Raw genomic sequence first — 23,910 nt, 5'->3', positions numbered from 1 at the left:
ACCACCTATCGATCCCTGCTGAGCCTGCCTTCATAGAATCACAGAATCATAGAATCATTAAGGTTGGAAAAGACCTCCAAGACATCTGGTCCAACCATCCCCTACCACCAACGTCACCCACTAAATCCTGCCCCTAAGCACCACGTCCAACCTTTCCTTGAACATCCCCAGGGATGGTGATGCCACCACCTCCCTGGGCAACCCGTCCCCGTGCCTGACTGCTCTTTCTGAGAAGAAATGTCTCCTCATTTCCAACCTGAACCTCCTCTGGTGCAACTGGAGGCTGTTCCCTCTAGTCCTGTCACTGGTTATCTGAGAGGAGGGGGTAACCCCCAGCTCCCCATAACCTCCTTTCAGGTCGCTGTAGAGAGCAATGGGGTCTCCCTTCCAGAGCAGGTCTCAGGACAGAGGCACAGGAGCCTGTGGGGCTGTGCAAATCACAGACACAATTGTAACAGCAGGATTCACCAGGCACCCACCCCATGGTGCTCTTGCCCCAGCAAGACCTGCATATGGCCCAGAACAGCAGTAGTGATTTATTCAGGGCTAGCAACCCCAGGCAGAGTCACAACTCCAAATCAGAAATTGGCTTGAAATGAGAAAGTTTTGCTGCTTTTTACCACACCCCCCCAAAAAAAAAAGAAAAAAGAATATTTCTTGTTTGCTAACCATTGCCTAACAGAATTAATTCCCAAATTCACTTCTCTGATGTTTAAGAACCTTCTCTAAATTTCTGGCTTATCTTTATGCATGTGTTGCTCACCCCTATTCACTCCTGTTCCAAAAATTATCTTTAACGTCAGCATTTATCCAGACTGTGTTTAAAGTTATATCATCCCATTTCTTTAATCACTTTGCATTAGATAGGCTTTCCATGCTTTGATCATAAGTAACCCTTCTCTGGACATGACCCAGTTTAAATACAGTCTTCAGAGTGTGATGGGAAATGTTGACAATCTTCCAAGCCAGATCTCACCATGCCTTAAAACACAAAAATGTCCCTATTCTCTGGAACAAATAATTTTCTAATATGTCGCAGTGGATGACATTTATCTTTTCATGGCTGCTTACAGATATCCTGAAGGTCACTGAAAGACCCTGGGTTTTTCTCCATCTCTCTCACTTTCCCCAATGAGCTCCTAGCTGGAGCTGAACTTTTTGTTCATTTCTCATGCACACAACCATGCAAGTATGAACTACTCAGTTCCTGTTTGTATTATTCCTTAAGGTCATCCCAGCTCTTCCTGCTGAATAACCATAAACTGCTTCTGAATTGATGAGGCTTTTTGACTCTGTGTTTAGGAAACATCATTAGCAATATTATTTTTCAGTGCTCAGAGCGTTAAATAGCTTTTATTTCAGGGCTATTCTATATCAACAACTTCCCTTCAGACCAGCAGTTCCTCTTTCAATGTTCTGGTTACTCTTCCTTTAGCCTGTTTGCTGCTCATTACCTCTCAGCAAAGGGCATTATTGACTGAAGAAGTCAGAAGTCCACATGCATTCAAGGGGAATCAGGACAAGCACTTGAGAGATCCATTTCAGGTTACTAAACAGATAAAATACAACAGACTTAGCAAATCCCTGAAAAAAAAAAGATTATTGAGATATCGTATCTGCTTGCCTTGCTCTCACTCATCACTAGCTGACCACCTGCAACCTCTTGAGAAATAAATACTGGGCTAGGTGGATTCTTCATCCAAATCACTATAGTGATTTTCTTCTTCTGTGTACTGAGGTTGAATCCTTCCTAATGTTAGCGGCTGCTGCCTTACTGCCCAGGAATGGAGACGGTTACAAGCTCCATAAAAAGTCACAACTAACAGATAGGGCTAGCTCTGGCATGGCTCCCACTGGGCTGGGCTGAGTTCCACATACCTCAACAATACTGAGATGGCTACGGGAAATCCAAATCCAGCCCACAACCAGCTTGTCTGTCTCCAGTCCCCTGCAGCCCAGCATTCCAGTATGCTCATACTGTTCCTCCAGGAGAGAGCTACTATCAGCATTTTACATGTGGGAGACCAGGGCAAGAAGGAGATTTGAATCCTTGGAAAGCTGTGGGGAAGGAAGAATTGATCCAAGAATGCCAGTGCCCATCTTTCAGCCCTAATACTCAGCTCTCCCCATGCAGGAGAGCATGAAATAGGCAAAGAAATAGGCAAACATTTTTAGACAGAGGGAAATCAGGACAGAAACAGTGGAACAGTTCCTGAATTTCTGTCTGTAGTCTCAGCTTCATTCTGATAAACAAAGCTCAAAAAGCTGTACAGCATACTTTAAATTAAAGCAAAACCTGGATGTAACTAATGCACCCTGAGATTTCAAAGTGCCTGAAGGAGGAGCTGAGCTGTAACAGCAATGCTGTTTCTTCAAGCATGTACTCAAATATTGATGATACACTGACTGGGAATAAAAACTCTTTCACCAATCAAAACATTGGCAAAGAAATAGAAGGGGTATTGTTACCAAAAAAAGATACACCTTTTAATCTGACAATCAACCACTTGATCTGAGCAGCCCATGTTAACAGATATGAAGGTGTTACTGGTTTCACTTCTGTTAAAATCAATTTTCAAAAATGGGAACAATCCTGTCTCTACAGCACAATTCACCTAAAGCAGTTTAACTAACACATTTTCACCATAAACTATGAGTTCCCCACTGCCATGAAGAAAGTCCTAATTTCCTACATTATATGTCGAAGCTGGTTGGCAGCCACAGTTCTGCTGTACTCATTGCTTCATATTCTGACCGCAAATAAAAATTGTGTACTTCCAGCTCAGCAGCTGAGAAACTGCAGGGCTGAGCTGAATCTGTGCAGCCCTGAGACGGTTTGCTGTCTGCACACTAAGCACAACCAGAGACTGCTGCGTACACAGCAAGCATTGCTCAAGAAAGGTGGCTGCTTCTGGTTCCCATGATGTACACCGAAGTGACATTTCCTTCCCTCTGCAGGGGAATCGCCTGGCTGGCTCCAAGTGAGGGTGGCTGCACTGCAAACAAGCCTCTGCTCAGAGGCAGTAAATGGGTGGGACATAGCACAGCAAACAGGAAAGGGTCAAGCAGGAAAGGAGGAAAACGTCACTCTTGGACACAAGAGAGGCCACATCCAAGAATGGAAAAAGCCTCCTGTTTTAGTACTGAGTCATAAATATTCCAGTTTTCCAAGGCAACAGCCAGTATGAAGATTGCTCTGGATTTCACGCAGAAAACCCACACTCGCCTCCCTCTGCGCATGCCTGTGCACTTCTCTGCCATCGCTGCTCAGAGCAACAACAAAAGCCAAGCACGGAGAGCTGTCAGCTCACCACAAAGTGTTCCAGCAGATCTCCCCACTCTCAAACACTCCCACCTTTACCATGAAACCCAGGGATCACACAGCTACCAGCTGATTTATTAGAGATGCGTGATATTAATTTTGTTTATACTGCTTTGTTTCCTAAGGTTGTACATTTATCACCCAAACTTGACATGCTCTGAAGTGATACCTGCCCCAGCTTGCTATGTTTTAATGCTAAATAAAGCAACCCTTAGTACTTCTGCAAAGTGCTCTGATTAGAAGAGACCATTGAAGGTACACCCAAAACCCGTCCCTCAGCAGCAACACAGAAGCACATGAGTGGCAGATTATAAGACGCCAGTGCCACACAGAAGACTGCATGTGTTCATGGACACCCACATCCCAGTAGGTTCTTAGAAAAGCTGCAAAGAGGAGACAAAACACTTAAGGGGGAGCTGTTGAAAACGTCTGCTAAAAAGCCCGTGTATCGCAGGCTTGTAACTAAATCCTGGAGACTCAGTCCACCTCTCGGGCATTTAACCAGCTGACTGAAATGGAGTGGTCGTCTCTTAATCTTTGTCTGTACCATCTGTTTGCTGAAGGGAAAAGGTCTGTACATAAACAGCAAATGGACATAAATTATAATCATTACCATGACACCTCACACAGCACAGACTGCACATCCTCACCCATAATCATCATGCATGACCTGCTCATTCAGAAGGGATTTGTGGTTACCATAGATCACAGGCTGAACTTGAGTAATAGTGGCATTTTGCTTTGAAGCAGACAAACAATAAGTCCGGCTGTGTGGACAGGCATGCCATACGCAAGACATGGAGTAATCTTCCTTCTCTACCCAACATTGGTACGTGTCCCAGCTTTCCACCAGCCTGGCAAAAATATAGACAAACTGGTGACAGTTTAAAGACAGCAACAAAAACCAGAAAGGAGTAAAATGCAAAGCAAGTGGGTTAGCTGTCTGTAGAAAACTACGGGGTACATTAAAGCAGTTCTGAAATGCATAAAAGGCTGCTGCCAAAAACAAGTTAATAAGCCATTCTCCACATCCCAGGGCAACAGGAATAGGCTGCCTGACAGGCAGTGAGGGAAGTTTAGGTTAAACACCAGTAATGACAGATAAAACATTCATTATTCCACCAAAAAAAGACAGCAGTCAGGAGATAAGACTGGTTTTCTTCATACTATGCATGGTTCTGTGTGTCTCAGAAGCTCTTTGCTTTACTTATTTAGAGGTAGGCATTCCTGCTGGTTTTCATAAGCCCTTAGTGTGAGAAATTGGAAAGGTGTTTTTTTTTTTTTTGTCGTTTTTTTTTTTTTTTGTCTGAGTTTGCTGACAAAGAAATGCCCAACTCAGGATCCTGGTCAACTCTGTGTGCCACAGCAGTAGGGGAAACTGAAGAAGGGAAGGCGCAGGACTGTAAAGACATGGGATGCAGCAGTGATGTCTCAGTCCCTGGGAGCTTCTCAAGAGAGGTGAGATGAAGAAACATGAGGAATGGCATTGTCTGAGTAACCTATGCCTGGGTTAGGAAGATGTAATTGCATGACTTCTGGAGGTCTTATTCTCATATGATTTCTGTTTGACTCAGAGGACCAGGAAGCCTCTAATGCAGGATTAAAAGCCTAGAGCAGTTTATTCAGGTAGAATACCTGGCAAAAGAGAAATATGCTTCTGGAAAGACACAGCAAACCTACAGGTGAAGACTGAGAGTGTAAAAGCATCCCATGCCAGCTGATCCAGTAGCTATTAAAAACATGCTCGGGTTTGTTTTTTCTAAATGGCGTAAGTTCAATAACAGCTTTCAGCCAGTGGATTCATCCTCGTTTCATCCATCACAGTGAAGAGACATTGCTCATAAATTTGGTCTTGTTGAAGGTGACCCTTGACCACAGCTGATAACCCTCCTAACTTTCTCTTTGGTGATTATGACTTCTTCCCATCTATAGGGCAGGCTGTACTGGACTGCCAATCAGCTGCACTGTAGGTCCCCGTGTCAGGTCAGCCCGTGATTAAACAACCCTTTGGCTTTATGTGCTTACAGGTGTATGCTTAATCAGGACAAAGTCTAATCTGCAGCATCTAGCTGCAGTGTGGCCAGTTGTGCAAGGCCTGCGTCCTCTGCACACACGTTCCACCCAGCAGGCAGCTGTCCTTGTGCAGACAGGCACACGAGCACACAGAGCCAGACCTGGGAGGTATGTGTCCATGCACTGTGTGCAGCAGTTTTGCTCAGGATGGAAAAAGACCCACGGCGAAGGAAATGCTATAAAGGGGATTCAGGCGTGGGAGGAAATCCTGACGTGCTCTTTAAAATAGAAAGGAAAAGCTGGTAGAGGCAAAGCCTGGGCTCACACAGTGCCCGTGACCTGGTGTTGGTGGCAAAGCAGGTCACAGGAGACTCCTGACAATCTCATTGAGTTTCAACTGCAGTAGACAGACCGAAATAGGGCTCTACCCTCAGGTGAGGTAGCCTAAAGAGACGGTGCATGATGCTCTGTGATGCTCACCAGGGAGATATCTTAGCACTTCAGGAATTGCTGGAAACTGTGGTGTGGTGCTCTAGCACCTCACAGAAACACATCAGCAAACAGCCAGCAAAGAGGTGCTTCAAGATGGCAAAGAAGGTCTTGTGTCCCCATGCATCCCAGACACATTCCAGCCATGGGAACAAGAGCATACCAGGGTGGAAAGAGCGCTGAAAGTGCCCTCAGGAGCTCCGTAATGATAATACACGGTGCCTTGGCTCAGACCTAATAATAAACAGCAATGATGATGACTCAGAGACCACATATGTTGGCTGGACATGGGAGAGGAGCAGGAAGGAGCAGAGGAATAGAAGAGAAGGATGCCCCTGATTGAAGGTTAGCCCAGAGCAGGTTATTCTGCCTCACAATATCTGGAAAAAAAAAAAAGAAAAAAAAAAAGGAAAAAAAAAAAAAAAGGAAGAGGAAGACGCTTTTCATCTCTGTCATCTCTGTAATATTTTTCCACCTCTGGACAGTTCTGAAGTCTGTACTTTCAGTGCACTCCATTGAATGCAACCCTTAAGAAAGCATTCCAACCAGTGCACAACCTCATCAAGAGCCTTAGCAAGGAAAAGAGAAGGAAAAGAGAAGCCCAGCTAAATGGCCAGAAGGGGAGGAGAGCAAGTGAGAGCTGGGCACAGTAGATAAGACAGCCAGAGCCAAACCACAAGCAGCTGCTGTGCTCTCACCAATTCTCAGTGCAACGGCTGGAGAAAACTCCTGGCCACCATGTTCTAGCAGGACCCTTCCTCCATCCCAGGGAACACCGCCAGGATTAGTATCCCCACATCAGAAGAGGTGAAGCATGGAGTGACAAGCAGCAGTTGTGACCTTTTCAGCAGTTTTTGCATGCCCGCTGCTTTCACAGCAATTTTCTGTATCAGCTTAAAATAAACCCAGTCCTTCAGAAAGTAATGTATTTAGAGAAGTATCTGGCCCTTCCTCTTCAAAGCCAAAACGAGCACAGATGTATCTGGAGATACAAATACGGAGGCCTAGGAGCTATAAGGAGGGATTAATGTTGTAGTTCTGTTTCAGACACTGAAACAGAAGTGTGGTCTCCTTGCCCACGACACATCTGCCTTCAAATCAGAGCAGATAGGTTAGCCCAAGCACTGCCCCATGACTGCAGCATGTCTCCGCTCTTTTCCTCTTCTTCCATGCAGAAGGCTCCACATATTAAGCCACATCACAGCATTATTATTAGACCAGCAGAGCTACAACACCTGTCTACAAGACTGAGCGTCTTCTGATGGGGCTTCTCTGAGCACGAGCCCTCCAAGATGCATTTCTATGAGCTCTGGGCTCCATACACAAAAATGCAGGGGGGTCTGCTGCTCTGGCCCACATGACCTGAAAACAGGAGAGGGGCTGATGCTCCATCAGCCTGAGAGCAGGAGAATTACATACCTAGCACAGGATTTGAGCATCAACAGGCAAAACCCAGCCTGAGGGTAACAAACTGCAGCTCTCAGCTCCCCACTGGGATGGGGAGCTCTTACATAGCCCCAGGAACACAGCTCCCCAGAATCTCTGCAGTCTCTGCAGAGGGGTCTGGTTTCCAGTTAGAGGCACCAACCAGCCCATTAGAAGGGCAGAATTTTGCAATTATTTTTCGTGGTTATATGGATAGCAAGGATGTCCAGAGCTATAGATGTTAATTCTACATATAGACATAATTCGACATAATTTAATATGCCTTCTACAACTAAACCAATCTCCAGCTCAGCATAAGCCTAATATAGGGCCAGAATGCCTACATATGCCACTGCTATGGCACAAGACATTGGAGGAGCAGCTAGATCTGGACAGTGGCAGGCAGCTGGCAGCAGGTTAACCCCTCCTGGCATCTCCTCCTGATATTGTGCCTGCCATTAGACCCAGAGATAATGCACAGGACATGCAGGGAAAGCTCTGTAGCAAATAGCCTAATTAGAAGTGCAAGTCTCACATCCTCTTGGGGAACAGCAGATCTGCTGAAGGTCAGCATCCCCTGTGGTCAGCACGGCAGCAAGGACAGGGAAGCAGCAGGAGCCCTGCTGGCCCCCCTCTGCTGCACCCACCCAGGAGCCAGGGCTCTCTATGAAGAGCCCCAAAACACCATCCCCGAACCGACGCCAGCATTTGGGCAGGGCTTAGCGTTATTTTTAACACTTGTGCACATACCTCTTTGGATGAATCCTGCGAGAAGCTTGTCACCAAAATAGTATGCTGTGGGCACTATTTATACACCCACTGGCAGCAGAGCAGGGTGCGCAAAGGAGGGAAGGTTGGAAGCCCCCCCCCCTCCCCTCCTCAACGCTTAGGAACTGGGGGTGCAGGGGGCCCTAAAACAGGTTTTGTTACTCGGGTCAGTCCTCAGAAGGAAAGCATCACCTGCAGAAGGCCCCCAGGGACAACAGCAGCCTCAGGCCTTTCCATAGCAAAGCACACCACCTTCGGGGACTAAAGGAAAAAGAAGATACCCTTTTGAGACTATTCAGGGAAAGGAGGCTCTTCCCTTGTCTAATTTTATATGGTTATTCTAGAAGATTTGCTTCTCTCTTGCCATTTCCATGCCTACTGAAATTCCTTGGTTTGTGTCTTCTGTGAGTCTCTTCTCCCTCTGCCCTGCTCCCAGGACACATCCAGACTGCTCCCTACTTCCAAAGTGACCCTACTGTCACCTGGAGAAGCAGGTGACACGACTTGTAGAAAATGAACAGGGTGCAGCACAGGAAGAGAGAAGAGAGACAGGCTCTGGGGTATCAGAGCACCATGCTGGAGCAGAAAGGGAGACAGGGTTTGATTTTCCAGTGTGTAGGTAGAAACAAGGTGGATGTATGCGTTTTGTTTCCGTGTAGCAGCATACCGCCTGGTCATCAGAGCCACAGCAGAATACAGAATCAAACCAGATATGCACTGCTCCTTGGAGCACTCTCTCCAGGTGGGACAGGACAGATCACACCCCTTTTAGCAGAGCAGCTGGAAGGGATCAGCTCCTACCTTGCCAGACACAATCTCCCCAGATGTCAGGCTCAGCTCGCTGTGGCCGGGAGTCGGGCACGGCAGCAACTGCATGAGAGCAGCAGGAGGAACACAGCACACCGAGCCAGCGATCATCCAAAGCAAACCCAGCTTGTCCCCACGCTGTCCTGGGGATCAGTGAGCCTGGCTGGGGGGAAACTCCGCAGGCAGCCCCCCCTGTTGCTGCAGGATGGTGGGGCGCACTGACAACATGCTTCTTCCAGGCAGGAGCTGGCTCAGGGACTCCTCCAGCCACCAGTCACCTGCCTCTCCTCGGGGACAGAGGTGCCAGGGTGCTCGTCTTGCTCCCTGAGCAACTGGGCAGGAGAGACGAGTGAGGGCTGCAGGCTGCCGGCCATGCAAGAGCCGGATTGCTAATGAAAGCCCCAGTGTAAATACAGATGCCCTCTGGAGAGGACTACGGCAGCAATGCGGCTCGTGTTACAGAGAGCCATTTACAGCGAGCTCAGAAAGAAGGCAGTGTGATGGGGCTGTGCCACCGACCCCACCGCCGGCCTGCTCCCGCAGCGGGATGGGAGGGCAGCTGCTGGACATGGGGACGCCCAGCTCCATGATCCTACAACTCCAGGCACAGCAACTGCTAGCAGGAACGCAGTTTTCCACCCTACACCCAACACGAGATACTCCAGCCCCACACCTCCTTGGCACATGCTGCTCCAGTGGCACATCATGGCTGGGAAGAAAAGCATTGCTCCATCTGTGTGTGTGTGTGAGGCCAGCTTGTGGGGCAGCAGTCTACCCTCACCGTCCATCTCCCCATGCACAGGGGCTCCCCGGTCACTGGGATTTACCCAGTTCACTGCCTCTGGCACCTCCTGCTAGGATTCTTCTTTTCCCTCCCATTTCAGGGTAATTTATCAACCGGATTGCAGCTTGGACCAGATAAGGAAGATGGGGAGGATAGGGACCAGCTCAGCAAAGCAGCAATGTGTCACGGGGTTTGGAGGCTTTGCTTTTTGTCCCCACAGCTGGAAACAGCAGTAGAGGGGTTTAGCAGGTTTCAGCTACCACCCACTAAAAGACCTCAGCAAGAGGCTGAGCAGGAACTGTTTCAGGGTGCATACCACAGCGGGCACAGCCTATTTTCAGTACGCCTGATGCCAGACAGGCACACAGTTCACATCAGGGACCTCTGGGAGCCACCAGTGACAAAGAACAGGGAGCCCACAGAGTTCGGTAGCAACTGATGGGTATGCTGTAAAGGCTGGGGAGATCTCCTCTGAAAAAAATACCATCTAGCCTCAAAAGAAGAAGGTTGAAAACAGCTGACTTAGGTCAATCACATCGGTGAATACTGTTAACCTAGCTGTAAGGAGGGCACAGGGACCCCAGTGTAACAGGTCTATGTCCTGGTGATGCCTACGAGCATGGCCCAGCTAGCCAGGCATTAAGTCAGCCCAAAATACTCCCTATTGACGAGAGCAGCCTGGCTGCATCACCTGCTGTCTCCTGTCCCCAGAAAACAGGGGAAGGACAGTTGTTGAGGTTAAAACTCCTTGCTCTGCACCTGCTGATATCTCTTCCCCAGGCTACAGTGAGCAAGGTGCTTTGTGCTTTTCCCCTCCACCACGGCACAGCCCAGCTGTGTTTGGGATGGGATGCTCTCCCAGCTCTGGCATGCTCTTGCACAAAAATAAAGGGAAAACTTCATGATGTAACAACAGTAAATCTGGTGCCAGGTGCCAATCCCCAAGTCTGTCAGAAACAAACTGAAGACAGGACTGGGTCTTCAAGGACCTGTTCATCAATAGGGGCTCCCCAAAGAGGCTGCCTCTCCAAACATGATGAGCCTTCATGATTTATTCCTGCACAGTGACAGACTGGCTCACTGCTAAGCAAGACAACACTGAAGCCATGTCTTCAACCAAGTGGCTTATGCAGCCGAAGTGGTCTCAGCCAGTGAATGCCTAACCTCTGGATAGTCCCAAACAGTTTTAAAACCATTCACAACAACCCAGGCTCAAATAAAGCAGCTGAGAGTGTTTAGATCAAAGCTGCAATAAGGCTCACAGCATCGGCAGCAACTGCAGTCCTGCCGAGGCACAAGTGAGAGCCCCGCAGCACCCACATCCTGCCACGACCACTGACCTCGGCTGGGGAATACTGGCTGCAAGCTCTCCCCTTTGCCTTCAGGAAGGTGATACCCACAGAAGATGGGGTTTAGGCATCTGCACAGCCTGGCCTCGTTTTGCCTTGGAAGCTGCTCCTCCCTACAAGCACTGCTCCACCTTGGTCTGACCTGCTGCCCACGGTCACTGGAGGAATCCAGGCAGTACCAGAGAGGACAGGCACGGTCAGCATCTCTTCGTGGGAGTTTACTTTCCCAGCTCTAGTTGTGTAAGATCTCAAGCAGACCACCACCCCATCCCGTGCCTCAGTTTCCCCGCCTGTGAAAGAAGCACCATAACACTTACCAAGCTCCTGCAGCTGTTGTGAAGTTAAGTTCATCACGGGACGCTTGCAGCCTGGAAATAGTTACAAGCATTCTGCAAAGCTCATTTTCCACCCCTAAAGCAGGCTCCTTGTGGCTTTCCCAGGCGCACACACCACTGCTCTCAGCTTCCTTCGCCCTCACCAAGACATGTAGGCAGCAAAGATCCCCATCGGCCCCGAAAGCAGGAGCTGGGGTGCCTCTCCCAGCTGTGCCCAGGCCATCTGCCAGGCAGGAATGCAGAGTATCAGCTGAGGGCTGGAGAAGAGCTGTCAAGGCAGCGGAAGGGCTGGGGCTGCACCATGCTGGAATTCCAGCAACGCGCAAGCACCCGCCCGCCCGCCCCAGGAACGACTCCTCCCTGCCCCAGACCGGGCTGAATCACTGGAAATACCAAAACAATGATGAGGTCACGTTCCCCAAGCAAGGAACCAGAGCCAGATATAGAGGCAGGGAGAAGCATGCTAAAAAGGGACTCGATGTGCAGGCTGGAGGCTCTGGCAGACAGGCACCCCAGGCATTTGTCTCGTTTAAAAACAGCTTGAGGCTGCCAAGAGGCTTTTTTTTTTCTTTTTTTTTTTTTTTCTTTTTTTTTTTTTTTTCTCTCTCTCTCTGCGGGGAGCAGGGAGCTGGGCAACGCTACAGGGGCTTTAAACTCTTTATGTGGCCCACTGAAAGAGGCACAAACGTTGGAGTGCATAGATTTGCATTCAGCTCTTTACAAGAATTAGGCAGAAGTAAAATTGTGACTCAGTTCCACGTCCAGCTTCCCCCAAATCTCCATCTTGCTGTGATGCCAGACTCAGGCTTTGGCAGCTAAGAATCCACCTGCAACAAGCTGAACAACAGACAAAAATTGCATGACCATTGCTGTCTGGTTGCTTTTTCTACAGCCTCAGCCAGCTTCCACAGAAACAAAACATTGGTTTGGTAAGTTTTCAGTGGGGTGAGCAGCAAAATAACAGCAGCTCCTGCTAGTGCTCCTAAAAGGAGCATCTCAGGCATTCTGCCATTAGCAAGGCAGTGCATTTCCAGCCCTTCCCAGTTCTCAGTGGAGGGAGGCTGGAGATATTTACTACTGAGATGGTGGAGGAAATTACAACACAACTTGGAAAAGATGGAGGAGTTCACAAGCCTGCTCTTTGCCCTTTCTGTAGGGCTGGATATTTAGATGGATAATACAAACACCCAGCACTATATGAAGACGAGGCTGGAAGAATCCAGATTTTGTTCCATCAGGACATAAATCAGATCCTAACCAGAAGCCCATGGGAACAGAGATAGGAGCCATCACCTCGCTCCTCTCCTGGTTGGGCAGCAGTGGCTGGCTAAGCTGGTGTGCTCTCTGTAACAGCCACAGCCCTGCCTGGCACACTGCTGTGCCTGCACCAGTCTCTTCCATCTGCAAGTGCTTTCAGATTTGCTAAAAAAAAAAAAAAAAAAAAAAAAGAAAGATATTAGAAAATTTGCAGTGTGAGGTCCCTCCCCTAGGAGGAGGAAGGGAGGGAAGGAACCAAGGCTGGGACTCAGCAGTCACTGTGCAATGATGCAGTATCATACCCCCTGCTTGGACATAAATCGTTGTGGCATCCTCTGGGAGAAGCATTGCTCCAGGGACATCAGCTCGGCTTGGCTGAGACACGAGCATTACCAAATCCATCCCAGCTTCTTCCAGGGCAAAAGCACTGCTGTGCTGCAGGGCAAACTGAGACCTATGTGGCTCCCCTAGGCAAAGGCTGCGGGTGTTGCTGCCACCAGCTCCTCCAGCCAAAGGCACCACCAGGACTCCCACCACCCCAGCCAGAAATCGCTCCTCCGCCTCTGCCTTCCCTGCAGAGCAGTGACAGAGGAAAGGAGTGACAGGAAAAGGCACAGACAGGCGTTGCCCTTCCTCTGATAGACTGGAGACCACGGCGGAGTGGGGCAGACTGGCTCCCAGCCTGACAGAGGGAGCCAGCAGAGGACTGCAGCAGGTGGCATGTCACCAGGAAGGTATTTCTAACAGCCTGTGCTGCCCCATCTCACTGGGATCCCCCACTGTGGCCTGGTGCAGGGAACTGTGGAGCTTTGCATGGTACTGCTCTGATGCTAACTGCTGGTTCATGCTCTGCTCCGACCCTCCCAGCCCCTCACCCCATCGCAGACACCTGACGGACACACCACAGGCTTTGCCAGGCAGAAACTCAAAGCCATGTGTGTGGCAGCACAACCGTGGCAGCAGTAGGATGGCCACGCTCCTCATCCCAGCACACCAAATCCGTGCTCACACGCTGCCATCTGAACCTTTTTTTTTTTTTTTTGCCCTGGCACTTGTGGGGGACCCAGGTGTGGTTTGAACCAGCCACCGTGACACCAGCCAACACGAAGTTCTGCTTGCAAAGGACACCAGTGAGTCACCCATGAGATAAACTACCATGGTGCTTGTGCAGTTTTTTAAGCAGAAAATTCTGAAATCTCAAAGTAGTTGTTTTAGCAGACAGGCTGATGGCATCCTAAAGCAGTGTCCTTCAAAAACAGCCTTTACAGCCTGGCCCAGGCAGAGATAGTGGTGTCAGCAGAGCATTTGTGAGTGGGTGCAGAGAAGGGCGACGAAGCTGGTGAGGGGCCTGGAGAACAAGTCCTACGAGGAGCGGCTGAGGGAGCTGGGCTTGTTCAGCCTGGAGAAAAGGAGGCTCAGGGGTGACCTTATTGCTCTCTACAGATACCTTAAAGGAGGCTGCAGCGAGGTGGGGGTTGGTCTGTTCTCCCACGTGCCTGGTGACAGGACGAGGGGGAATGGGCTTAAGTTGCACCAGGGGAGTTTTAGGTTAGATGTTAGGAAGAACTTCTTTACTGAAAGGGTCGTGAGGCATTGGAACAGGCTGCCCAGGGTAGTGGTGGAGTCACCATCCCTGGAAGTCTTCAAAAGACGTTTAGATGTAGAGCTTAGGGATATGGTTTAGTGGGGACTGTTAGCGTTAGGTCAGAGGTTGGACTCAATGATCTTGAGGTCTCTTCCAACCTAGAAATTCTGTGATTCTGTGATTATCCATGGCACGAGATGGTACAGACAGGTCTTGAGGAGGACACACGCTGCCCTCCCTGGCTCCACTGAGTGTTCAGTAGAAGAGCAGAGCCCAGCACAAGGTGTAAGGACTGTGAAGATGCTCAATACATATCAACCCCGGACACAAGATATGGAAACCAATATTCCCAGTCCAGGCAAGCACACAGAAGAATAGGAAGATGGGGAGAAACTGTGGGCTTTGGATGAGCAGCAGCTATCACAAGCAAAACCCCAACTAGGCTTCTTGCTCCAAAATCAGAGGAACAGAGACCTATACTCAGGAAACACCTTTGCAAGTATCCTTTGGTGAAGAACTGGGTATTATGCGTTCAGCAGAAGGCAGGTTGCGTGAGGCCAAGCAGAGGTGGAGGAAGCAGCCTCGCTGAACATCTGGGAGGGACAGAGCAAGCAGAAAAAACTCCTCCCAGCCAAGCTTCCCCTGAAGTGCTCCAAGTCGAGCTGGCAAACCCACAGGATCTGCTGCCTGGCCCAGCTTCAGCAGAGCTAACCACAGGAAACAACATCAGGCAGCTCCATCTACACGCAATAACTTAATTTCATTGATTCCGCAGAGATATCCTTGCCACAGCAGCTTGCTGGAGTGGGGAAAGGCTGGAGGAAGCACCCCCTCTACGCCCCAGCCCTGCAAAATTTTGTCTGCCATCCCAGCAGAGAGACAGAAAGGAGGTTTTAGCAAACCATAAGCCCTGTGAGAGGGCTGGGTTATGACATCGTGCAGCTCACTTGAAAAGAGAGCAGACGTACTGCTCCTTGCACACCTGCTCTGCCAGCCCACTCAATCTGCAGCACAACCCAGCCACTGCAGAGCAAGAAACACACAGAGCCAGGCACCCTGCGCAGTCAAAGGTGTCAGACAGCATCTGCTGCCCCAGCAGAAACTGAACCAGAAGCAGAACTGCAGGCACTGGCAGCCACAAACCAGGCTCACACCTTTTGAATATTAAATGTTCCCTTAACCACAGCCTGCAGGTTGCTGAGGACTCAATAGCCAGCAGGTAAGGCAGCCTCTAGGTGTTGCCAAGCCCAAAGGATGCAAAACCACCGCTCAGTGAAAGGCCAGCAGGCAGGGACCTGGCCCAGCAGCCTCTCTGAAGCACATCAGCTGGGAGACTGTCAGACTCCGCTTCTTAAACATGAGGCTACAAATTAGTTTTCTAAATACAGACCTGCACTCTGCATGGAATGAACGGCCTGGCGGGGGGTAGCACTCTGCTCAAGCTGACACAAAGACTTCGGTTTAAGATTCAGGGCAGCTACTGTCTTCCCGAGTCACCTTGCTCTGCGCACTCCTGGGCCTTGCGCCTGTGGAACAAGGCGGCGCTGATCCTCCCCGCCTCGCAGGAGAGACACAAGGCTCAAAGATCCCAGGACCTGTGTTGTAAATCCCAAAGCTAAGGGAGACAAACAGGGGTTTATGAAAGAAGCCAGGCTTCTTTTATTAAGTGCCTAATACAATGTGGAAGCAGGATGCAGGCAGCAGCAGTACCACTGGCCTTCCCTTGGGACACAGCACTGGGATCAGACAGACATCTGCAGTGCTCTGCATGGGGTGGCCGGGGGTGACAGCGCCTCCAGGTCTGCCCCAGCGTGGCATGTAGGTCGGGGACCACCTGCCCTCGCAGTGCAGACCTCCAGCTCAGCAGCACTGCCCTCCTGGAGGCACAGACAGCTGCCCCCAAAGCCCAAACCGACAGAGGTCTTGCCACAAGGCAGCAGTAGGAAGGTTTGTTTTCCTAATTCAGAGGAAGCCTGTCCCCGCTCCGATTTCCCGCAGCATCTCGTGGTGCTGGGAGGGCGTGGAAGAGGCCGGGTCCATTTATAGCCCCGGGGTCTGGCAGAGGGCTCGGCCCTGCACAGAAAGGCTCGGTGCAGCAGCTCCATCCAGCATGAGCAGGGAGACGGGGGGATTAGAACCACTTCCCTTCACACTGGGAGCCACAGGAGAGGATGCTCCTTCACAGCACCAGCCAGAGAGAAAAAAACATCCTCTGCTTCTGGGCGAATTATAAAAAGTAGGACAGCAGCAGGAGAGCTCTGGGAAAAATGAACGGCAGCTGAGCTGCAGCTACGGCCAGCGGTGTTCTTGGATCAAGCCTGGTCAGAACAGCTCTGTGCCCTTCTTCTGAGCCCTATACCACAGCCACTTCAGGAACCCAGTCCAGAGCACCGAAACCTGCTCCTGGGCAAGGGTCTGAGGCCAGGAACTTGCCTTTACTAGGAGGAATGACAGCTCCCTCACCCCAGCATGTTCACAGTGGCCGAAACATCAGCAGGTGCAGATAAAGCCCATACCAGGCTCGTGGAGAAACCCCTGAGGACATCAGTTTAAAGCATGCACAGACTTACGCTGTGATGACTGCAGCTCTTGCCCACATTATCAGACGTGAGGCAGCAAGAGACAAGAAGTGTTTATTTACCTAATACCTTGACTTCATCCAGGCACTCAGGAAGTCTGGGTGCTGGGTACCCGAGATGGATGGATGCACAGGAACGTGGCCTTACCAGGGGCCTCTGTCCAAAGCACCCAGTCCTGAGCACCATGAGGCTGTCCCAAATGGGCATCCCTCTGCCACTGCATCCCAGGTTAAATCTCCCCACAGAGGCACCGACATGGATTGGAGCCAGTGTTCTTCCCTTTGCAATAAACAACATGCTTACAAAGTCAGAACACGAAGATTTATATCTGTTCAAAAAGTACGTGTTGAAGGAAAGGTGCATTTTCAAGCTTCATTCTCCCCATGTCGTGTGGTATTAGTTTGCCTGAGCAAGAGCTTCGCTGCAAGGACAGAGCTGGATAACTGTGCATATCGACAGCAAAGCTCAGAATAATAACCACTAACTGCCCGGGGGATTGCGGAGATGATGTGGACATAAGAAAAGCAAATGCAGGCTAGACAAGGCAGTGAGCCATCAGCACAATTGTACAGGCACTGGTGACAGGAGCATCATACAAAACAAATCTGGTCATCCGCATTTAAAAATGATAAACTCAAATGAACAGGTGCATAAAGGGCCTGGGGGAAAGAGAAAACCTATCAAACAAGAAGAAACTTAAGAGCCTGGCTTGTTTAGCCTAGCCAAATGTAGGCAGAGAGCGTATAGGATTGCTCTCTAAATATATCACGGGAGACAAACAAAACTGCTGAAGCAAAAGGATAATGCTGGCACAACAACAAGAGAATAAATGTGCTGTGAACACATTTAGGCTGAAAATGAGAAGGGGAAAAAATCAAGCATCTGAAGAGGAAGCCTTCCTGCTTCCATCTGGCACAGCTGGTTTTTTAGGATGAGTTTTATCAGTGCTCTGAAGGGGTTACAGAACACAGCACCTCCGCCCAAAGGTACCCACAAGGTCCCTTACGTGCCCCGCTTTGTTCCCAGCTGGGAATTAGCAGGGGTCACTATTCAGAGGGCTCCCTTCTTGTAACACTCCTTGCTGAGGATCACACCCACTAGAGATCTTGGTACCAGCACGTGGCACTCCCTCGCCCTCCCGTGCCACAGGAGCTGCTTATGATTAATGACTTCCAGGCTACAGCTCAGTGCAAGAGCCTTGTGTGGATGCAGATGGACGAGGTGAGAGCCGCCAGGAGCCCAGCAGGAGATACCTAAAGCCTCCTCCAGGTATTTCACCGATATTTCACTGTGATATTTCATCTCATATTCTGGGGGGGTGGAGGGGGAGAGGAGATGCTGTGCTGTGCCCCCCTTCCACCTCTGCTGCTGTATAGAAGCAGTAACCGTATCGCTCACTGGTTGGCATCAAAGCATTGTCTTTCCTGACCCCAAAACCGTGGGGGCAGTGAGAATGCAGGTGCTACAGCAGAAGCCGTGCACAAACCTTTGTATTACAGAATAATGCAAAGAAAAAAAAATAAAAATAAACAAACAAACAAATAAATAACTAAATAGAACAGGGATTTTTTTTTTGTTTTTTTTTGGGGGGGGGGAGGGATCTATCTCTCAAACAGAAGACGTCCAAAAAAGAAAAAAAAAAAAAAAAAAAAGACCAAACGGCCTTCCTCAAGCTCTCTTTTAACCATTACACAACATCTCGCATCCCCAGCCCCCCGGGACCCCCCACGTCCCCCCCAGGACCCCCCCGGACCCCAGCCCCGCTCACCCAGCCGGTGCCGCTCCGCTGTTTGCAGCCGGGCGCCGAGGCGGGGCCTCGCTGCTGTCCGCCCCCCCCCGGCCCCCCCCAGCCGTGACCGCCCCCGGGGCAGCTCCGGGGGGAGGCTCTAGTCCCGGAGATCCTTGCCCGAAAGGTTGGGGCTGCCGCGGGGTGAAGCAAGCGGCAGAAAGAGGCCCCCTCTCTTCCCCCCCCCCCCCCCCCCCCCGCCCCTGCGAGCGCTTTTAGCTACTTTGGTTATTTGCAAGAGTGTAAAATTGCCAGAGCGTCCTGCTCGGAGAAAATCCGGCTGCAGAAGGCGATCAAATCTGGCCTGTGCGGCTGCACTGGCAGCATAAGATCAGAAAAACGTCCACAATGAGACCTCTGGTAACAGCAGCCTTGCAGGATAGCAGAGAAGTGCAGCTCCAGCACTACCACCGCCCGCAGGGCTTTTCCTAGGGTCTTGCTGCTCTGAGTTGTCCCCTGCAACTTCCTTGCTTTCCCGATCGTTCCCCGAGCCAGGACACCACATTAAAAGCACTGTTACCTCAGATCCATCCTTCCACAGCCCACCCCGCCACCTTAGGACACCCAGGAACAACCCACGTGTATGGTTATAAACACCTCTGATCAATTAGCAGGTTGGCAACAAATCCATCATCCCAATATTCTCTTTTTATTAACAAAAAAATAGTTTATAAAATCAGGAGTGATGTAGGACAAACATCACTGCCGGCTGATATGTCTCAAATGTCGATCTGGTCAAAACCACTGAAATAGTTGTAGCTGGAGCAAGTTCCCCAACAGACCCATCAGCCCCTGCATGTCCTCTGCAGCCTTTGCAGATCCCCTTTAGCCAGAAGGTGCTTTGTATGTAAACCTTGTGACAGGAGTGACACAGTCTCAGAGTTTCCTTGCCCTCAACAAAAGCTCTGCCTCTGCTGCTCAGCATTAAAAGCTGCTGCATGACGTGCTGGGAACAGCTTTGACAGGGCCCTCAGTCCACACGCCAGGCTGGGTGTTGCAGGGTTGTCTGCTTACCTGCACACACTGTCCTCGCTCTCCTTTTTCCTCTAGCACTGGAGATGCTGACTGTAAAAGACATCATCCTAACCAGAAAGCCATGGTTGCCTCTGCAAAGGGAAAGGTGAAGCACCAACTATCACAGCAGTTTCCTCAGGCTCTCACTTTATTTAGGTATCCCCTTGCAGGGAAGATAACTGGATTAGAATTTGTTCCTTCCCTAGTCAAGCAGCTCCTGCCTGATGAAGTCTGGATCCAGTCCCAGCTCTAGTTTGCACTGCCTATGCTGAAATTTAATACTGCAGTTTGCAAGGAGCCTCCCAGAGCAGCAGGTGCAACAGACTGCTTTTTTTTCTTTTTTTTTTTCCTTTTTTTTTTTTTTTACAGAGTTAAACACAGGGAGATGAAACCTTCTATTAGGGCTTAAACAATTTCATACTGTATCTGCCGAAACTGGGACCACAGGCAGCAAGGTGTTGTATGCAGACCTGATGAAGTGGGGACGTTGCTGGCCTCTTGCCATCATAGACTGCCTCCACTGATAGCTCAGAGACTCAAGGCAGAGAGCTCCCACTAAATACCAGATGGTTAGTGTGCAAAAATTCTAATTCCATACTAGGGAAGAGTCTAAATTTGTATAAAGGAGATGAGAAAATATAACAGCCAAACCTGCTTAGTCCTCTGCACAAAAAAAAATATAATAAATATATCCCCATTTAGACAGCTCAGCAGTGCTGAGGGACGGATCCCCATGCTTCCACACTGGCCTTCCACCCAGTAACTCTGCTGGTTATGGTACTGGTGTTACAAACCCGTGAGCAAATCCCAGCATCTAGAGATCACCACCAATTCACCAGGTCCCTCTGCTGGCAGTCAGATTGATAGGATTTAGTGGAGCCTTCTGCTCTCTGCAACTTGTGATTGATGAATGAACCTTTCCTGAACAAAATACCAGCCAGCACAGAGAAACTCAGCAGAGGCCCCTGAGCCCTCACTAATATCCTCTGAAACTTGACCACAGCAGGCAGCAGGGTGGGTGAGAGGACAACCAGGTCACGCTTCATCCGTTACTCACGGCAGCAGCGGAGTAAAGGGCAGGACAACCCATGCCAGCGGTGAAATAGCATCTTAGCCTCTGATATTTCTTGCATGATTTCCATCCAGTCACATACTGCATGTGCCTCAGTCTGTTATGGTAGGAAGTTCACCTGGTGCTGGAGGCTCACATGAGCCCTAGCCATGATACGGGCTTCTCCGTGCTGGATTTTAAGGCTTGATCTATATGGGTGCCTGAACTTCTTTTGCCCTTCTATTTTAAGTCCGAATGAAATGGCTAGTGCCCAGATACAAAACCTGAGATGGCTGTGAGGACAAAGGTCTTTTACAACAAGAGCAGATTTGCATTGCAGACAAGACGAGGCAAACTGATGAATGCTGAGTCCTTGTCCCTTGACCAGCTAGGAATGTCTCTGAGCTTGCACTCCTGGCTGCAGATGCGGGAAGAGGGTGGTTTGGGCGCACTGGCCTCCTTTTGAGAAACAGAATTAACCGTTGAATTGGAAGGAGGTTACTTCAAACTCATCCCTTCCATAGTGCTTCCATACAAAATAGTTAAAAGGCTACAGAATTACATGTATTACAGAGACTGTTGATTTGGGGGTTGTGTGGCTGGACCTAAGGCACAGCTGGGGTCAATACTGTTACCCCAGTAATAAGGCCCAGAGTGGATTCATGACAGACCCAAAGGCACATGAATGAGAAGGACATTGCCAATTCAGCCTTTTCCTCAGCCTGGACGTCACTTTGCTCTGAGGTATGTAAGGGGAGAAAAAAGTAGCGTTACAAACAAACTCAGGGAGCCTCCCACAGCATAACCAGGGAGGCCCTCTGAGATACCACATGGTGTCTTTGCTTCCCCCTGCCCCTCCTTCCCCAGGAGCAGGACATGTCTTTGGAAGAGGAGCTGAATCCAGAGAGTGCGTGTGGGAGAAAGGAAAGGCCCAAGCCCTTGCTTTGGTAGCCCAGAGGGCAGAGCTCTGGGCAGCCATGGGCTCGGTGCTTTGCGGGGAGCACAGCCTCCTCTCCCAACAGCCCTTTTTGGTTCGTTTTGTTTGGTTTGGGTTCTTACAGTCCCTTGTGTTTATGCTTGTCACTATTGGGTGAAAATGTTCCCGTTGTGGCAAAAGGTGATTTTGGCCGCATGTTTCTCCCAGACATGATGAGCGCCCCGAAACCGTGCTGGTGGGAGAAGGCATAGCCGGAGCGGCGTGTGCTGGTCCGACGCAGGCGTCTCTTGGGTGAGGGTGGAGGCGGCCTCTTTTTGGCTTCTTTGATCTTGAGTAGGACCTGACATCAGAAAATAAGATGGAACAAATGCATCATCATTCAGAAGCACAGCAAAAGAGGAGCGAAGAAAGGGGGAAAAACACAGGGGTTCAACGCCAAAAAATGATTCATAAAGCAGGAGGATGGCAGGATGGGTTGCAGAGCAGAAACTGAACATGCAGCACAGGGTGGCAGCCTGGTAAAAGGAAAAACAAATCTCATTCTGAAAGGCGTTGCTGGGAGTGTCGTCTGTAAGACATGGGTGGGGATGATTTCAGCATATTGCTCCTTACAGCCCTGTGAGGCCTCGGTTGGGTATTGCTGCAGCTTTTTTAAACGCTTCAGTCAAGTAATCCAAAATGTGAAAGTCATCACAATAATAGCCAAAAGTCCAGAAAACAAGATTTATAAGGAAATGTCAAAGCATTGGCTTACTTAATCCAGAAAACAGACTACTACAGGGGATCTCTAATATATAAAATCTTTTTTTATGATGAGAATGATGATCAATAGACACTCATATCTCTTGGCAGAAGGGAGAAATATGATGCAATTTATTTGCAGGTAGGAGGCTCTCTGTTCCCACATGGCCACCAAGATCTTCTGCTGACAGGCATCTATTCAGAACTGGGCTATCAGAGGCAGGAGGACAACGCTGAGTGCCAGTGGCTCAGGATAATCCCGTCTCTGTCCATTGTGCCTGGGACAATGCTGTAGGTACTTGGCTGTCTGAGTCAAGCCTGTATTTAAGTTCCTCTTATACTGCCACCAGGGGATCTCTATACAGTAGGAAACCCAAACAACCTTCTCCTGTGACAGTTTATTTCCCAGAGGAAGGAAAAAAAATAATTGATTTTGCACTAGAGGTGCTCACCCAATGCATAGAAGATGGCAATCTGGGCCATAGCTACGTCAAGCTTCTACTCAGCTGAAGAGTAAATTCAGCCCATTTTTGCACATCTGAATTTCCTCTGTGTCCTGAGGACTTTCCTACCTAGCGATCTTCTCTAGCACCCACCTACCTCTCTGCAAGGGCCAAGCATTGCCCTTCACTCCTTCTCCAACAGCCTGGAGCACCTGGGGAGCTCTGCAGACATCCAAAGGATGACCAAGGCGACCTCTGAGGAGCACGCCCTTGAGGCTCTGCTCAGAGACACTCATGCCTCGCAGCTAAGTGCAGGAAGAGGAAGGAAGCACGAGGTGGCAGCAGCATTTAGGAGATGCTCGTGTTTGAGGGGAAGCCTGGGGAGCTGTGCCGATGCTGATCTTGTGCAGGGGGTCATTCGCTATAGTGAGTGGCGCTCTCTGCCCAGTCCATCTCTTCCAGCCTCTCCTTGCCCTATTGGCCTCACCCTTAAATTCTGGGGCATGGGAGGGCAGCTGGCTTCAGAAGGGGCAAATAACCACTGGCTACAAATGAAGTGAATTCTGAAGTCAAAAAAAGATTAAAATAAACAGCAAACATGACTGCCTGGGTGGAGGGCAAAGGGCTGCTTTCTGCCAGGCTAAAAATTGTGCGGCAGGACTGAAATATACTGCTCCTTTGCCACCAAGCCTCACCACTTAAACCCCACACCTAAAAATAGTGCTGCTTCCTTGCTCCAGTGCAACCCAATCCACATCTAAATAATCTCTGCCTTGCTCCCAGCTGCAGATGGTTTGAGCTGTGCCAAAACCCAAATTCAGTCCTCCTTCTCAAGGGACTAGAAGCTAGACGGATGGCAGCACTTGCACCTGCAGGAACATGCACTCTGAGCAATGCCAGGCCCCTGCTGTATGGCTCCACAGTAAGCATAGCTGGTAGTAAGAGGGCTTCTGGTTTACTGAAATATTTCCTTACTTTGTCACTGGCAGTTGGCCTTAGCTGAGCTTTCAGGAATCGAAAGCCGACCACAGGCAGCACACAGAGGGCGATGCTGAGGAAGATTGCTAGCCACACGTTGGGTTGGCTGAGGGTGTTTCGAGCTGTACCTGAAAAACAAACACACAATTAAAAACGTAGGAGTAGTGCCTCTCACCATCATCCTTTTTAACATCATAAGTCAATCACTGTGACTCCAAAGTACTTGGCAAATGGACCGAAATATAAA

The 23,910-nt window shown here is 49.7% G+C and overlaps 2 protein-coding genes across 10 annotated transcripts in view; both read right to left on the bottom strand.

Moving 5' to 3' along the window:
• The window catches only part of RUSC2 (RUN and SH3 domain containing 2), a 54,282-nt gene extending 35,776 nt beyond the window's left edge, over window positions 1–18,506 (bottom strand). For 5 of the 7 annotated variants that reach the window (XM_084504374.1, XM_084504377.1, XM_084504373.1 and 2 more), the window contains exon 1: window positions 11,275–11,585. The gene's annotated coding sequence lies outside the window, so the exon portion shown is untranslated. Of the gene's footprint in view, window positions 1–11,274; window positions 11,586–18,481 lie in introns of those variants that run through there. The other 2 variants (XM_084504375.1, XM_084504378.1) reach the window with 2 other exon arrangements.
• A 622-nt stretch (window positions 18,507–19,128) lies between these two features.
• LOC311426877 (phospholipid-transporting ATPase ID-like) overlaps window positions 19,129–23,910 on the bottom strand; it is an 86,711-nt gene continuing 81,929 nt past the window's right edge. For all 3 annotated transcript variants that reach the window (XM_084503660.1, XM_084503659.1, XM_084503661.1), the window contains 2 exons: window positions 23,661–23,791; window positions 19,129–21,841 (listed from right to left, as the gene is read on the bottom strand). In XM_084503660.1, coding sequence (XP_084359786.1) covers window positions 21,620–21,841; window positions 23,661–23,791 — 353 coding nt within the window. In that variant the 3' untranslated portion in view covers window positions 19,129–21,619. The remainder of the gene's footprint in view (window positions 21,842–23,660; window positions 23,792–23,910) is intronic.

This window comes from Aythya ferina, assembly GCF_964211825.1.
Source record: "Aythya ferina genome assembly, chromosome: Z".
NCBI lineage: Eukaryota > Metazoa > Chordata > Aves > Anseriformes > Anatidae > Aythya > Aythya ferina.
This window is presented reverse-complemented; position numbering and strand designations above follow the sequence as displayed.